Genomic DNA, 17,402 nt, shown 5'->3' with positions numbered 1-17,402 from the left:
ATTTAATCTTTCAAACTTGCTTTACAATGGGGTGAAAATCTGGGAGGTGATTCTTTCCATCTACCTCTGCTCTCATGAGACCCCACCCAGAGTGCTGTGTCCAGCTCTGGGGCCACCAACCTAAGAACAATGTAGAGCTATTGGAATGAGTGCTGGGAAGGGTGATAAAGAGACCCAGAGGTATGGAGCACCTCTCCTGTGCAGACAGGCTGAGAGCTGGTGTTGCTCAGCCTGGAGCAGAGAAGGCTTCAGGGGGACCTTAGAGCACCTTCCAGTACCTGATGGAGCCTACAGGAAACCTGTAGAGGGACTTACAAGGGCAGGTAGTGATAGGATAAGGGGGAATGGCTTTAAATTGAAAGAGGGCAGGTTCAGGTGAGATACTAGGAGGGAACTCTTAACTGCGAGTGTGGTGAGGCACTGGAACATTGTTGTCCAGGGAAGGTGTGGATGCTCCATGCCTGGAAGGCCAGGCTGGATTGGGCTCTGAGCAACCTGGTCTAGTGGAAGGCATTCCTGTCACAGCAGGGGAGTTGGAACAAGATCATCTTTAAAGCCCCTTCCATGCCATTTAAGATTTTATGTTTTTATGAAAATATTCCTTGAAAAACCTGGCTTCAGAGGCGAGTTTTCTAAAGGTAGTAATTACTATTCCTACAGGTTAGCAGCAAGGCTCTACTGAAAAATTTGAAGGCAAAATAAAAAGCAGATGCTTTATCTAGAAAGTAGATGTCAGCACACTGAAGTGTACTGTAGTTTTTATGACATTCTCTCCAACCTTTCAAGTATTTTCTCAATGTACAAGGAAATACATACACCAAACCAGAAAAAAAGACATGAACAAAGGATACCTATTCCTCCCTACTAAGCAACACAGAAAAAACCCACCACAGCATGTTACAGCTCACAATACATCTTTATTTTATTGGAGATGTTTACAGAAAAGTCTGTGAATTACTGCTAGCCTAAGATTGACCATTGGGGAGCCAGGTTATGGTTTATGGCTTTGTCTTTGAATTATTTAAAAAGGTCACAAAACTGATTGAAGTTTAAGGGGCTATTTCAGTCTTGTTAAAAAAAGTTCAATTCACAGATAAAGGAGAAGGTTCTTTCACTAGTGATTTAGTAACTACGACCAAAGAGGGTGTAGAACTTGGCAGGGTTTTTGCCACACACACATCTTGCTCCAGGCTGGAGTTCATGGAGTGGCTGGAAAGGTATGCAGAGACTTTTTGCTCCCATGGATGGAGCACCGGGCTCAAGATCTTGATCCCTGAAATAAAATAATATTAATAAATAAATATATTCATAAATAAATATTTCTATTAAAAAATAAAAGTGCAATAAAGTGGTTTTTTACATAAGTGATTTAAACATAAATCTTAAAACCGCATTAATTATTCTCAAAGTTCCAGAGCTAAGGAAGTAAATATATTGAATTATGTAGGACAGCAGGAGTCTGTACTTAAGTGTTATACCCAAAGGCATCTTGCATTCCTGTTTTGTATTCAAACCATTTTGATTTTGATCTTGGTATATACCCTCCAGCTCAGTTATATTTTACCTGGCAGTGGTCTTCTTGATCCAATCCTCACACTCAATTTCCCCACAGAAAGGGATTTGTACAATCTGAAGGGAGGAGAGGAGGGGAGAGAGAAAAACCCAACAGTTATACATACAGAAAAATCATCTTCGTCTTTGGAAGATTCCTAAACCTTCAGATCTCACACATAGATCCCAAACTGGGAAAAGTTCCAATTTTATAACTGAATTTTAATAGTTCTTCTTCATCAGAGCAATAGATAAGCACAGTCATCCCTCCACAGTGCAGTACGGAAAATCCTACACAAACCCAAAGCACCATTTAAATTTAATTTTTTTTTTATAACTAAATACATATTTCTTCTGTGCAAAGTATAAACATTCTTTTTTTATCAAATGTTCTGTTTTTCAGGAAAAGTTTAAAATTTTCAAACTACTGAGCAAATGCTCACCTTATACACTGTAAGACAGTGCCCTAAAAAACTTCCCATTTTAATTCCATTACTATGAATTTTCATTTTTTCTGAGCATACATCATTATTTTAAGAAAACAGAACTGCCAACAGCACATTTCTCTGGGGGGGCATGGGAGTGGGTGTGCAGCTTCCCGATCTTTCCTTCACTTAGCTTAACTGAAGAAAATTGAGAGAGTAAGGGTGAAATGATAATGTCATGCACTCCTCTCTGTACTGCTCTTAGCTATTGCAGCAGATCTCTTGCCCCTAGTTTCATATTCAATTTTACTGATTTTTTTTTTATTTTTAATGGACTTCCACATAGAAAATTCAGTTTGCTACCTAGAGGTAGCATTACTGTTAAAAAGACACCCCCTACAAACATTTGAACACTCATGAAATGCTGATAGCTGAGCGCCACCTCAGCTACTAAATTCAGCCTTCATTCATTTTAATTCCATCCAAACTGTGAATAAGGTTTACTCAATGCATCTTTCCTTCATGTAATTTACATTCTTACTGCAAAATTCTCAATTTGTCATTAACTGGAACACACCTTTAGCAGACTTCACTTTATAGCTTCACTCTCTTGCAACTGAAAAAATGAACTATTACCACTCTACTACACTGTTCTTGCATTAATCTTTTGTTAGTGAAATGAAAAACAGTCCACATTTTTAAAGAGCTAAGAGTCTGCAATTCCATTAAGGGAAAAACAGCAGCAGGAATTAAACAGGAACACTTATTTAATCTTAAAAATTTTCATCTTAAACAGTAGTCAGTGCTAATAGAGTGCAATTCCAAGTAATTGAGAATACAGATGCTATAACATTATGTTAATACAACAAAAATAGGTAGAGAGTGGAACAAACACCAAATGGCAGATTTTTTCAATTTTTTTTTCAATTCAAATACACAGCTCATAATAAATTCATATAACCTAAGTACCAGAACAGTAGAAGTGTCCAATATGGAATATAAAATTACTTGTTCACATTTCCAAGCTTAACTACATTTAGATTACATTAGAATTCTAAGCATTATAAAAACAGCTTAATTCTCTTTGTCATATCTAGAATCTAGCTGCATACAACAGTGAGTGCTGGACATTGCTAAATCAGTCCCTCCTCTGAAGTTCATCATTATTCCTTTAAATTTTGTTCTAAATTGAATTTAAGTGCAATAGAAATACAAGAAAATAGTATAATGGAAGGTCAAGCCTAACCAGAAATAACTTAAAATTATTTTTGAAGTTTAACAGAGTATTTATAGATTCTTGGCACTTGCACATTTTTCATCAGGAATTCTGAAATTTTCAGAGTGGATCTAATTCGTACACAACCCCCTGATCTCTCCCTATAAAATACACAACCTTATTAACTAATGTTGGGGATCCTACCTCTTGAACACACTAATCCAAACACATAAACAATTTCCCAACCTGATCTGTGACAGAATTTCAGGGTTAAAAATTTCTCTCATAAGTTCTTTGTAAAAGAAACAGCAGCTCAATTCTGCGCTGAAGACTTAATCTCTCATCTAAACCTCAATACCTTTTCACAGATGTTTAGATCAGTAGAGCTCACTCATCCACGTGATGACTTATTTTTTACTATAAATCCAAGGAGGTTACTGACTTGGTAATTCTTAATGAACTAAATGGCTTCTACTCAGGTCATAAAGGTAAAACTTCCTTGATGTAAATAGCCTGTACTTTAAACTCTTACTCGACCCTCATACGAGACTTAGTAAGTGTTTTGTCACTGCATTAGAATAATGACAGTGAAGTTATTGTAACCTGAATGAAATGTTTACATTACTCTCTCTTACAAGCATACTCTGATAAAACCATTATTTTTAATGAATAAAAAGGGTGTGAAGCATAAGAATAGAAGCGGTAAATTCCCTTACCTTTCCTGAATCAAGCTCTTTTTGAAAGTCCTCCATATTACTGGCCACCACCATATGACTTTTTAGGTCCTCGGACGCTCTAAGAAAAGGAAAAAAATTCAGTCAGGGCAGATTTATTCACAAAAACTCACTGGCCCAATGAGCTGAGTTTTCAGAGCCAGTGAAAACAAAAGATAACAAAAAGAGCTATATATTCATTAGACTTTTCCCAATCAGGTTATGTCTTTCTACTACTGATCCTCAAGGAGGTAAAATTTTGATTAATTACTGATGGGTTGCTGCACATTTCACTGTGCTCATTCACACTGTTGTGCCCATCAGTTAAACACTGACCTGAAGCAGACAGAAATAAATACTATAGATGTATATTTTGCTTTTAAAATTATCTTCTAAATCTAAATCACAAGATGCTTTTGAAGTAGGTAAAAATTTTCTGCCTGTAAACAATTTTTATCACCAGAGAAGGAAACAGAAAAGCTCATCTGCCACAGTGCCATGTCAACACCCTGTTCTTCTCAGTGGACTTACAAGCAACAATCTGCAGTGACAGACCTGTGAGGGACTTTGGCATTTGCAATAAGGGCAAAAAACAGTTTCAAAAGTACTTGATTGCTTACAAGAAAGCAATCCTACGAAGGTTAATAGGGTCTTAAAATACACTTCTGGACACAGAATTTCAGCTACTGAAGTTATTTGGACAGCTTTATGTCTTTCAAAATTCTGCACCAAAAGCATCTTTCACAAATGAGTCCTGTACATAGGATCATGGAATTATTTAGGCTGGAAAAGACCTCTAAGATCATTGAGTCCATCCACTAAGTCAACACTGCCAGGCCCACCACTAAACCATGTCCATCAGCACATTTATATGTTTTCTGAACACTTCCATGGATGAGTATTCCATGACTGCGCTGGGCAGCCTGTTTCAATGCTTGACCACGGTTGCAGTAAATAAATTTTTTCCAATGCCCAATCTAAACCTCCCCTGGCTCAACCTGAGATCATTTCCTCTTATTCTGTCACATGTTACCTGGAAGAAAAGACCAACTCTCACCTGACTACACCCTCCTTCCAGGTAGTTGTAGAGAGCGATAAGGTCCCCCCTGAGCTTCCTTTTCTCCAGAAGAAACAGCCCTCTACTCCCTCAGCCACTCCTCACAGGATTTGTGCTCTACACCCTTCACCAGCTCTGCTGCCCTTGGGCAGTGTTAAGGTCACTGGTCACATAATGACCAGTGGGTCACACCTATTTATGGTGTGTTTATGGTGTACCTAATTATTAATAATACACGTGAATTCATGGATGTATTTTTTAAAGTAAGTTCACAACCGTTTACTTTCTGTTTCTTAAGAACAACAGGCAGCTCCTATTGCTGAATGTGAAGGAGTTCAAGAGGCAGAAAATTATACAACACAAACAGGAAGATGAGCCTAACCTGTCCTTCTCCACAGATAAACCATTAATGTGAGAAGTTCTTCTGACAAATGAAGGGCACCTGTGATTAGCAGAGCCATTTACTGTAACTCTTAGTTTACCTGCTGTAAAGGTTTGCATGGATCTCCTCCAAGATCTGTTTAAGTTTCTCTTCTGCTTCATGTTCAGACAATGTCAGCTTCTGCCCTATGTCTCTTCTAACAGCTACAAACTGTTGGCTCTTCATGTCTCGTGGTCCCACTTCAACCCTGACTGGGACACCCTTCGTGGAAAAAAAATTAGTAGTTAGGATGAAGAAGTAATTCTCACAATAGTTCATTTTCTGTCTCTCTCTGTGGCTTTTTGTTTGTTTTAAAGTCCAGTCTTAATATAGACTCACTCGATACATTTAAGTTTCTTTGGAAAAAAAAAATCATGATATATTCCAAAGCTTCAATGCATTTTTGTCTTTCCCACCCACATTCTCTTCACTTGTGCATTCTACCCTGCTTCACTAGCTTGGAGAATGCATCAGTGCCAGGATGCAAGTAATACTGAAGCGCTGCTGAAACTCCACTAAGTTATCCCACATACTGCAAATCAGATTTTTAAAGTCTGAACAATTAAGACTTCCACAGCAATTATAATGTCCTAGTTCACCCAATAACACATTTAATTCTGTTTTCAAAGAATACTTTCAATAGCATTCAACAGCTATTGTTTTAACAGCAAACAGCAAAAGTTCTGTTAATTACAGCCCTAATATCAACATTAATTGCATTGAATATTTGACTACAAACAGCTAATTGTTTTAGCAAAGCAAGTGATTTCAAGTAATTCAGAGTTTATCAAAGTTTATCATATCAAAGTTTATAAAATTTGGTGGTGAGAGGTAATTTCTCATCCTCCATACACCATCAGACAAAAAGATTTTCCATGTTACTGAAAAGAGTCAGTTAAGAGTCTACCGTGTAACTGATTTTCTCTACATCCCAACATGTATCCCAGAGTGTACACATTCTTTCACAGGAAATGAAAAGAGTGAATAAAAATATGTTTTGGAGGATTGTTCCCCCCCTCCCTCAAGGAAATTGAATCAGTAGGTTTATAAGCTAAAACCATTCCACAGTGTTCAAGAGATGAACAGGAGAATCAAAACCCGTACCAAGCTTTCTATGCATTGTGTACTCTGGAATCTCCTCAGGTTCACAGCTTCCAAGTGATTCCCTATACTCCCTCTGCCCCCACTACCTTAATTATGCTAAAAAGGTGAATAATACAGTAAAATCCATCTGATCAACGAACTATCTACTACTACACGTACTATATAAAAAGCTACTCAAAACTGTTATTAACAAACAATTCAAACTGAACAGTTTATGCCCACAAAGCATTGTTTCCATAATAAAAACTTGGAAGGGAGTATCCAGTACTTCTAATTGTAACACTACTAAGTGAAAGAATAGTTCATGGTCCCTTAGGAAGACTTCCCAAGAAAGCAGTGGAACTAACACCAGACAATACAAAAGAAGTACCACTGACTCAGTTCTTTTAGGAAGTAACATCAGAAGTCTGCTAAGCTGACAAGTGCATAAGGCAAAATATTTTCCAGTTAATTCTTTTACTTCTTATTCCAGCACCTTTGTATTTTTTACCCTACAAAATACCTTATGCACTCAATAAAAGGAGTGTATTGTTCCTACAATGAGCCTGAAGTTGCAGTTTAGGTATTATGCTGGACACATTAGTAGATTTTGTGAAAAACATCTAGTTTACCCTGTGCTGTGTGCCTCCTTGAAAAACCTAATTTTATTTAGAAAGTTTTCCAACATAGCTTCACAGTACTAGAGGTCCAGTAGAAAAAAAGATTACACAAAGGGAAGAGAACTTTGAGACAACAGGAATTTTGAACAATTTGGGTCACTTCTATCAGGTTACTTTGAAGAGATTACCATATTGAAACTGATTTTAAATTCAGAATAAAAATAAGATTCCATAACAACACTCAATACGTCATTCAATTTTTAATTACCATTATAATGACTGCTTTATTCTGCTCACTATTTCTGTTTTATAAAAGCCTCTTATATTAGAGGAAGCAGAACTGTTCCTCTAAAGTTCAATATGAGGGGAACATGGCAATATTGAAACAAAAAAATTGCTCCTTTCTTTTCTGACACTGCAGGTTTATCTTCTCTGTTCTGCTGTATGCACAGAAGGCTCTACTGTGAGTCAGGACACACTGAAGTATTAGTACACATTTCTAAAAATGCAAGTAATTTATGCTCCTAATTTAAATTTCTAGGTATATAAGTAAAGCCCTGGAGGTTTAAAAATCCCTAATGACATGCAAATCCTAGCAAACAGAACAAGTCTTTGAAAACACCTTTCCTTCCTTTATTCACTAAAGCGATCACTGATTATCAGGCAGCACATTTTAATTTACAGAACACATTTGCCTTCAGAACAGAGGGCACACATAGCATACCTCATATATTCCCCTCACCTAGGCTTCAAAACCCCTCCTGGAAAGAAAAGTACCTTAAGTTCCCAGTGGTTGAACTTCCAGCCAGGTGAGTAGTTGTCTCTTAAATCAGCCCGGACACGGATGTTGACAGCAAGCAGCCTGATACGATATTCATTACATTTCTTCAACAGGGCCTCTCTGTCCTCTTCAGAAAGGGAGTTTGTGATACCACAGGGAATAATTACAACCTGCAATAGAACAGGACATGTACTTTATGCTACAAAAAAAAATTAGCTCATAGTTATAAAAAACTTGAAGCCAATATTGTGGCCCATATTCCAGCATTTTCCTTCATGCTCTCAGAAATGAAGGACACATTTCACTTTTCATACTAATGGCACAGATAACATTACTTCAAATGGATGAACTATCAAAGGGGACTGGTCCACGACAAGTATCCTAATGATTTCTATTAACTTCACACAGCTACTCTGTAACTAGACAGCTCCATTCTATATTAAGTCTTTCAGCTGCCTGACATGAAATACTTACAAATTCCAAGACAAGAAAGGGAACTAAAGCAGCTTAAGGCATTTTTACACACCTGAATACAGGCTACACGAGGTGGGAGTACCAATCCCATGTTATCTCCGTGAATCATTGTCATTACGCCAATAGTCCGAGTTGTAATGCCCCAGGAATTCTGATAAGCAAACTGTTTTTCTCCTGGCTTCTTGGGATCTTCAAACACAATTTCAAACATCTTTGAGAAATTCTGCCCTAGATGATGTGACGTTGCTCCCTGAAATAGATGCACACAGAAAATTCTATTCAATGGAAAGTTAAGTCTATCATGCATCAATTTAAATATTTCATCTTCCTATATTTAATGAGAAAAAGAATTATTATTATATTATATATATTATTATTAATAAGTAAATACCTGGATAGCTCTTCCACTGGCAGATATAAATGCCTCTAAAGTGGTTGTATAATCCCCCCCAGCAAACTTCTCCTTCTCTGTCTTTCTTCCTTTCACAACAGGTATTGCCAAGAGATCCTCATACACCCGAGCATAGAGATCAAGTATCTGCAGCACCTATAATAAACAAGCTATCTTCAGAATTACTCAGTATTTAGCATTTGTTAAATCTTAAAATATTTTTACGTGACAGAGTCTGAAATCTCTAAGATTTAACACTTTCTCAAAACTTTGTTTAGAAACTAAGATTTCTTCAATTACTTTAAACTTTGGATGTTATTTTCCCTGAATCAAAAAGCAACAACTGTATGACAGAAAACAAGAAAAAAGTTTTAAAACTGGGCAAAGAAAGTTTTAAAACTTCTAGCAGTAAACACATGGATGCATTATATAAATTTTTAAGGAAAACTGATTTTTAAGTATTTTTAAGAAAAATCATTTTAAGGTAAGCACACACTATAAATCACACTCTTCAAACTCCCCATATTGTTTTAGAGAATGAAGCCTCAGAAATGGGTTACATCTGAGAAAAAAAATGGTTCTAATAAACTTGGCATTTTTCACAAGGGCGCTCAAAAAAAAAGATTTCCTTGAGGTCTCAGTACAAAGATTTGTTTGTGCTGCTATGGAGTAAGGTAACTTCCTGAAAGGAGAAGCACCAGTGCATTCATTTTTACCTCTTCTGCTGCTTCTTCATATGTTGCAAATGCTGTGTGACCCTCCTGCCAAAGGAACTCACGAGTGCGAAGGAAAGGCTGGGGATGTTTGAACTCCCAGCGCTGGAGGAGCAGAAGAAAAAAAATTTAACACAATGACACTATGAAGTGTCAAATTATTGTTACAAATAATGTTTATAAGCAAGTATTAGAAAACCCTCAATAAAGATAAAAAAGCCAACTAGTCAGATTTCTACTTAATACAATCAACCACACACATTGATAAAGAATGTTTTATTAGAAACACTGAGAAAAATATATCATATAAACCATGGTAATAATTTTGCTTTGAAATATGTGCTGTGATCATTATGATCATGCCAAGTCCACAGAGAATAACTGTCCTACACTGCACTTGTGATAAGAAGAGGTACTCAGGAATTGTGTAGACATACCACAACACTGCACCACTGATTAAGCTTGATAGGAAGATCCCTGTGTGACTGCACCCACTTTGCATAGGAAGGATACATTACTGTGAAAAGAAAGCAGCTTTGAGTCTCCACACAATAAAGACATTTATGTCAAACCTTTCCTTTTGCTACATATAAGCTTAACATTCTCTGCTGTGAGAATTATGCTTTCATGTTTCAGTTCCTTTAAAATAGATTTTTTTGTCTTAATACATAATATTTTCACCAAAAAACTTCCACTTCATCCCGAGTCTCTGCAAAAGAGCTTGGTTGCTGCTGGTCAAAGTACAATCCAAAGCTTATTATTTAATGACACTGGATTTGAATCACTGGCTTACAGTACGGTGAATACACCTGGGCTCACAAATAGGAATTCCCTGACCTCAAGATTTCAGGATGCTATGCTACACCTGACTCAAAAACTCATCCAGCCTTAGGCCTTAAAATGCTTGTTTAAACTACTCAGAGGAACAGTTACAGTCAAAATACATGCAAAACTGAAGTGAATTATGAGTTGAAAAAAAATTCTTATAAACTAAATAATCAAATATGTTTTCAGACAAAGTAAGTCAGTCTTCAGGATATTAACAAAAAATTCCTGGAAAAGTATGCATTTCATAAAAGTGTCTATTTAAGGGAACATATAATGTGGATTTACTATGAGCAGCAACAAGATTAAAAAATTTTCCTAAGGATTTACAGAAAACATTCTGAAAAATGGGGGCTTCCACTTTTCAGAAGGGACTCTTCTGTCTACCAGCTACACTATACATAGAACTTCACATGTAAGTTTACAGCCAAACTACATGAAAAGAGACTCACCTGTTTCACTTGTGGGACGTATAGCAATTGGTTCAGCCAGTTCTGTTTTCCCAGATCTTGTGACCCAAGCAACCTAAAAAAAGGAGAAAATAAAAAACAAGTTTGGGAAAATATCCTCTAGCTCCAAACTTACTTTCATACCCAGCTGCAGACTAAGCGGTTGGGTTTTCTTACAGTCAGATTAAAATGAAGTTTTGAAGTGTACCTCAGGAGCAAAGTCAGCAATATGAGACTTCTCCGTCTCTAAGGCAGCCTGGGACACAAACATGGGGAAGTAGCAGTTTTCCACTCCAAGTTTCTTGATCTCTGCATCAAAGAAGTCTTTGATGGCTTCCCAAATAGCATGAGCCCAAGGACGAAGAATATAACAGCCACTGACATCGTAGTATTCAATCATCTCTGATTTTGTAATCACCTTGCAAAAGATTAATCAGAGGCTGAAGTTTCAGTTTGTACATAGAGAACATTCAGTAATTCAAGTGTGCGTCATGCAACTCAAGAGAAGTCTCCTACTTAAAACTGCTCCAATTGTTAGCAGCTAAGATATACTTTAGGGTCATTTGTTACCTGGAGAAGGTTAACCAGGAACATTAAGCTTAATAATAGGTCTGAATACTGTAAACATTTAACTAAAACTGAATTTCATGAACCCAAGTAAGAGACTATAACTGTTTTCCAGGAACAAAAAAATCCTGCACTTCTGTAGGAAATGTCTGTAGCTCATGTCAGAAGAGACTTTTACTCCTTAGAGTACAGGCAAAAATTATACTACTGACAGGAAATGTACACCACTGACAGCTACTTACAATCTCTCATAACAAGACTAATCAAAATGAATCATCTTGACCTGGGTTGTTTTCAATCTACAAGCCAGCAAAATTGTTAAGTAGCAACAGATATTCATTCTGTTATGTATCACCTGGAGCTGAAATAAAACTCTCAAGTCTGTTAAATTCCTATAATTTCAACTAAGTTTTTTACTCTTAACAAAAGAGGAATTCAGGTATGAAACAAGGAAACCATATGTATTATATATAATAAGGTTGGGTGGTTGACACTCACCCTTTTTACAGCTTACTAAATTTACTCAGGTCTTCACTCCAAGGCAGTTCTATTTAAGACCATAATAACATAAGACATAGAAAAGAGCAAATACTTTGCTTTGTATTGAAAAAAACAAAAAAGAAACTCAATCAGAAGGATGTAAATCCCAAACACACATTGATTTATAACAGAATGAAACAATCAAATCAAACTGATGGGCACTTACTTACCTGAGAGAACCACTCTGAAAGATTTTCTTCTTTTTTAGCTTCTAGACCCAGCCTATGGTATGACAAAAGAACCATTCAGCATTTAGCCATGAAACTTATCCTAACCCTTTTCTTCCTCATCTCTTTTGGGGCAGGAGATATGGAATAATAAGGTGGAAGAGAATGTTTTAGTTTTACATCAAAAGGCTAAGTTTTGGCTGGTGGGAGTTGCTAGTATTTCCTTATCCTAACAAGAATATTTAATATTAATATTTAAAGAACAGTTCCAATTATTTAGTATGGTTTGAACACTTCTAATTCTCACTATGGCTGTATCAAAGAACCTCACAGCAACACATTAAAAAATCCAACCACTAGTAAGCAGTCCAGTAAGAACCTAAGATTAACCAGACCTGTGTGTAAGCTGTTTTACTCTTTATTTTAAACATTTCCTACCTAGCCAGTAGCTAAAATTTCAGGAAAGACCTGCAACTCAAATTCACCATTCATGTGAATGGTCAGTCACACTGTTTTGAGATGGAAAACTGACCCTACCTCAAAATAAGGATAACCAATAAAACTACAGGATTCTAAAGAAGGTTAAACTCACCAGATTCAAATGATAGAACACAAAAGTAAAGGTTTTACATCTCTACAAACAGGGAGGTTTTAAAGAAGGGAAATACATTTTTTCTGGCATTATTTCTATATAAAATAACCAAATCTCTTGTCTCTAATATATTGTTTATGTATATGAAACAGTAAATACATAGTGATGCATAATACATGCTGTAAAAAGACCTCTAAACTTTCAGCAAGACACAGCAGCACATTTACAGAAGCAAATAATAAGCACAAAAAATTCTCAGTGACAGTAACTATACAGGATGCTGAGGTACAACTGACACTAAATAAACTTTGGTTACTTGCTTTTGGCTCAATCCCTAATATGAAAATCAATACAGTTATTTTGCAAATGTCCACACTTTCAAGTGAAATGAGACATGTATCACACTCTAAATCTGAACAGAGGTAGACAGCTGATGGTTCTATCCAATAAGATTAAAGATTGCATCTTTACCTGGTTTGTTTCTTAGGGCCTTGGCCCTCTCCTGATCCATTTGAGGAGCGCTCATTCCCACTCTGTCCTTGCAAAGGTTCTTTTTTGGGGCCATCATTATGCTTCTGTTGTTTACTCTGCTTTTCAGACTTGTTCTCCTTCTCTTTCTTCTTTTTGTCTTTGTCATCCACACCACTAGAAGACACTGGTTTATAGTCCATTCCTGCAACAGACTTATACTGGGCCTTCAATTGAAGAAGCTCTTTAACAGCCACATCTATCTTTTCCTTGAAGAAAAAAAGTAGCAAATTATAGAGAAATCACTGGAATTATATGGCTCTATCAAAAAAAAAAAAAAAAAATCTATATGGCTTTATGGACATTCACTGACTGTTGGCAGAAAAGTCTGCATAAGCCAGTACTTAACCTTAATGTGCTGACATTTTATAGGATCATACCTGACAGCATACCTAATTTAAAAAGAATGTTTCAGATCTCAGAATTCAAATGCTGCTTATTTTAAAGGTGTAAATTTTTTTACATTTTTAACTCCCATAATCACACTGAATTTCAAATATAGTTTTAGATTTAAATACATATATTACGTTTTTACACTACAGTGTATATGTTATTACCTTGTCTGCTTTTTCTGCTTTTAATTTCCTAACTTCATCTCCTTGAAGAGCTACTTTGCTAAACAGAGCTTTAGCTTCAGGAGTGTCTGGACCACTGGGTACTGTGTTTGATGTCTGAGGCAAAGCTCCCTGAGCTGCTGGTGGGTGTCCTGGCTTGTATTCCTGCCCAGTCTTTTCCTTGTAGTCAGCTTTTAGAGAAAGGAGGAGTTTTACTGCTTCGTCTATTTGATCCTGTGTGGAGGACAAATAGCAAGATTTACTGGTGAGAATTAAAGAGAGAACTGGCCAGAAGCATTGATTATCAGGCTACAAAACCAACCTAACCAACCAATAAAAAAGCCCCCCAAAAACAACTCAACACCAAAACTAATTTTGCAAGGTGGAAATTCAGGCAGAAACCCCCCTGTCCCCCAGAAGCACCTAAAAAGCTGCAGGTTTGTCTCGTGTTCTTTTCCACAACCATCACTGAATCTGTCTCATTTTGAAAGGTCTTGCTAGATAGTTGAACAGTCACTCGTCCCAAATACAGCAAGGGATAGTAAAATACATTAAACACTTCTGCAGGGTCAATATCTGCCATGCTCGTGCCTATTCACCTAGATATGAGAGGTTAAGTTTGACTTTGTATATCTGAGTCAGGAAAGTATCCAGCACCAGAACAGTTCTGTTTGGCATTATCAGAGCATGCATGACCTGGACATAGGGGAGCTTGACCACTACCTGGTGAAAGATTTCCCCCCAGTGGCCAAATGTGATTACAATTGCTCACTCTTAATGCCTGCTGTACCTTGGAAGCTTTCTCTGCCTTGAGTCTGCGTACCACTTCCCCTTGCTCAGCTACAGTATCATAAAGTGCTTTGCCATCCACTAAACTACAGCTTGCCAAGTTACTGCAGCAGACAGGAGATGGAAGTGCAGTGGAAGATAGACAAGGAGGTGTTGAGGGTGGATTTCCAGGCTTGTACTCTTGACCTGTCTTTTGTTTATATTCTGCTTTTAGGTTTAAAAGAATTTTCACAGCCTCATCTATTTGTTCCTGAAGCAAGAGAGAAAAAACAACAGTTGCAGATAAGGGTAGAAATAAGGGTAGAGGTGTAACACAATAGCTGAGATAACACAAGCTTTACTAGAACGGCACTAACACAGCTGTTGTAATAAAACTTCTAGAGCTATCCTGTGAGTATAAGTTGTTATTACTAAGTTCTGTGATAAAACTTTTTAGCCAGAATACCTACAAGTTGTATACCAAAGGACCAAATCAGGTAGTGTAGGTACGGGCTGATTTCTGTGCCATAAAAGCCTCCCATTTAGGTGGCTTAGTCCCTTCCAGTTATAGCAGTCCATGAGCTGCACACTGGAGAATAGCAGCAAATATATAGACTCTGAATGGTTCTTTGGTCATGATCAGGTAATTCCCAAATTTATTGCTGCCATTCTGGCTCCAAGTTACAGCCCTTCTTTCAAGTTACTGCCTATATTCTGCTTCACTTATCTTGTATGACTAAAAAAAGAACTTATTTATTTTCCATGCACTAACACATAACTCATGCAGTCACCCATATCATCAGCTCAAGAGAATTTGGGAAAGCACTTCATGGAACTAGCTTAGAAATTCTGCTCCTCAAATTTCACAAAACCTGCCATTGGGTTTTAGCCTAAATTGAAGACACTGTTCCACTCAGAAGTATCCACAGGTAGAACACCTTTGAAGCTTTCTCCGATTTGAGCTTGCGGACCACTTCTCCTTGTTGAGCTACTCTGCTGTACAGAGCCTTGCTGTCTACTGGACATGGGGATGGAGGAATGGGAACAGGAGAACACTGAGGAGGGACAAAGGCCACAGGTGGGCTTCCAGGCTTGTACTCCTGGCCTGTCTGTCGTTTATATTCTGCCTTTAGGGATAAAAGGACTTCCACAGCAGCACCTATCTCATCCTGAAAGAAGAAAGGAAGGGGCAGAAAGAGGGAGGAACAGAGATACAGAGACATAAGATTCTCAAGAGTACCATAAATACTTTCATAAAAAGACCTGCAGTTTATGTGCACCTATTCAATTTTCCTAAGTACTTAGTGGAGTTATTCAGAGAAGTTTTCTCTACTGATCTCCTATTTTAACAAAGTAACTCCTCCTAAGGGATGTACAACCCTAACTGTCCTAAGTAAAATTATAATAATAAATTAATTTAGATCTTCTCATTTATTTCGATTTTATAGTGCCATCAAGATACTACTACTATCAACATTATTTAACCACTGGGCAAACTATGTTATTTTCCCTCTCTTCTTGCTCTGCATTAGAAAGAAAGAAAATAACACAGCTAATAGTAGCTATGTTTGCTACGTACAGTTACAGACAGGAAGATTCTCAAAAACTGTGGCATTTGGATCTTTCCTTTCTGGTTTTGGAGCTTTGTTTCAAGGTCTAAACAGCAACAATTCAATCCTGTGAAGTCATATAATTTGACCATACTGAGTTAAAGAAATGAAGAAATTGACAAGGCATTTAAATCTCAAGGACTTGATTTGGATAGTTAATCAGCTCTTGCTGTTGGGTAAACTCGGTCCATGTTTCAGAGCACCAGCCTAAGAAATTACAGGAATTCACCAATACAAACTTGGTCATACAAATCTAACTGAAGAAATAAGTTTTGGAAAACACAAATCTTGACAGAACAGAGTCCAGTCCAAATGATGACTACTATAAAATCTCTGGATCCATAAGCACCCATTCACCTCCACAGAGAGAGAACAACGGGCTATGCAAACCCAGACAAAACCACAGGATTATTTTAATCGTCACCTTAGATGCTTTCTCAGCTTTCAGTTTTCGGACCACTTCTCCTTGTTCTGCTACTTTATCATACAGGGCTTTACTGTCCAAGGTACCAGAGGTCTCAGGTTTTGATGACTGTGCAGTTCCAGATACTGGAGGATTTCCTGGCTTATACTCCTGGCCTGTCTTCTCTTTGTATTCTGCTTTTAAGGCCAGCAGTTGTTTCACAGCTTTATCAATATCTTCCTTTGCTGCCTTCTTAGCCTTCAAGTCACGAACTAGATCACCCTGTGCAGCCACCTTGTTGTAGATGATCAAGTGACCTTCAGATGACTCAGCACAGGCTGGAGTAGAGGTATGACCAACGACTGGAGCAGATTTTCCTTTTACAGCTGAACCAGCCTTAAAAAAAAAAAAAGAAGCCAAGTACTCAGCATGTAGTCTCGTACAGAAAGAGATGTATAGTATATATGTGTATATATATGTATATACACATACACACATTTTATGGTACTTTCCTAAACCACTAGTAGTTTACCTCTTTCTTTGCAGTTTCAGCTTTGGCCTTCTCTTTTGACCCAGATGTTGGCATTTCTTTAGTGTGTCCATCAGGGATGTAAATCAAAATGCACGGGGCATCTTTACAGCTGTAAGGACTATAAAAAGATTTATAGAAAACACAACAGTAAAGGAAATAAAAGATAAATATCAAACATTCATTGAAACAAATAGGCTACTCTTTCTAAAAGATGCTTTCACACAACTGCAAGTTTATCTTTGATATACAGGTGTAATTATCTACATTTACACAATTGGGGATCTGCAATGATTCCTCTTACATGTGCATTTTCCTTTTTTATAATATTTATATGTTTATGTTATAATTGCATTTAGATATTTCAATAGCTAGCTAAGAAAGTGTTACAATTAAGTAGTATGTGCACACCCTAATTGGAAAAA

General features: G+C 37.1%; 1 protein-coding gene across 6 annotated transcripts in view; it reads right to left on the bottom strand.

Annotated features, from left to right (window-relative positions):
* Positions 1-897: 897 nt before the first annotated feature.
* Positions 898-17,402, bottom strand: part of EPRS1 (glutamyl-prolyl-tRNA synthetase 1) — a 37,588-nt gene continuing 21,083 nt past the window's right edge. For 2 of the 6 annotated variants that reach the window (XM_030944621.1, XM_030944622.1), the window contains 18 exons: positions 16,981-17,098; positions 16,470-16,844; positions 15,374-15,604; positions 14,458-14,706; positions 13,671-13,901; positions 13,057-13,322; positions 11,997-12,048; positions 10,928-11,137; positions 10,723-10,795; positions 9,883-9,962; positions 9,449-9,550; positions 8,733-8,888; positions 8,394-8,591; positions 7,864-8,037; positions 5,445-5,605; positions 3,909-3,987; positions 1,565-1,629; positions 898-1,273 (listed from right to left, as the gene is read on the bottom strand). In XM_030944621.1, the coding sequence (XP_030800481.1) occupies positions 1,123-1,273; positions 1,565-1,629; positions 3,909-3,987; positions 5,445-5,605; positions 7,864-8,037; positions 8,394-8,591; positions 8,733-8,888; positions 9,449-9,550; positions 9,883-9,962; positions 10,723-10,795; positions 10,928-11,137; positions 11,997-12,048; positions 13,057-13,322; positions 13,671-13,901; positions 14,458-14,706; positions 15,374-15,604; positions 16,470-16,844; positions 16,981-17,098 (2,971 nt within the window). In that variant the 3' untranslated portion in view covers positions 898-1,122. The remainder of the gene's footprint in view (positions 1,274-1,564; positions 1,630-3,908; positions 3,988-5,444; positions 5,606-7,863; positions 8,038-8,393; positions 8,592-8,732; positions 8,889-9,448; positions 9,551-9,882; positions 9,963-10,722; positions 10,796-10,927; positions 11,138-11,996; positions 12,049-13,056; positions 13,323-13,670; positions 13,902-14,457; positions 14,707-15,373; positions 15,605-16,469; positions 16,845-16,980; positions 17,099-17,402) is intronic. The other 4 variants (XM_030944623.1, XM_030944624.1, XM_030944625.1 and 1 more) reach the window with 2 other exon arrangements.

This window comes from Camarhynchus parvulus, chromosome 3 (genome assembly GCF_901933205.1).
Source record: "Camarhynchus parvulus chromosome 3, STF_HiC, whole genome shotgun sequence".
Taxonomy (NCBI): Eukaryota; Metazoa; Chordata; class Aves; order Passeriformes; family Thraupidae; genus Camarhynchus; species Camarhynchus parvulus.
This window is presented reverse-complemented; position numbering and strand designations above follow the sequence as displayed.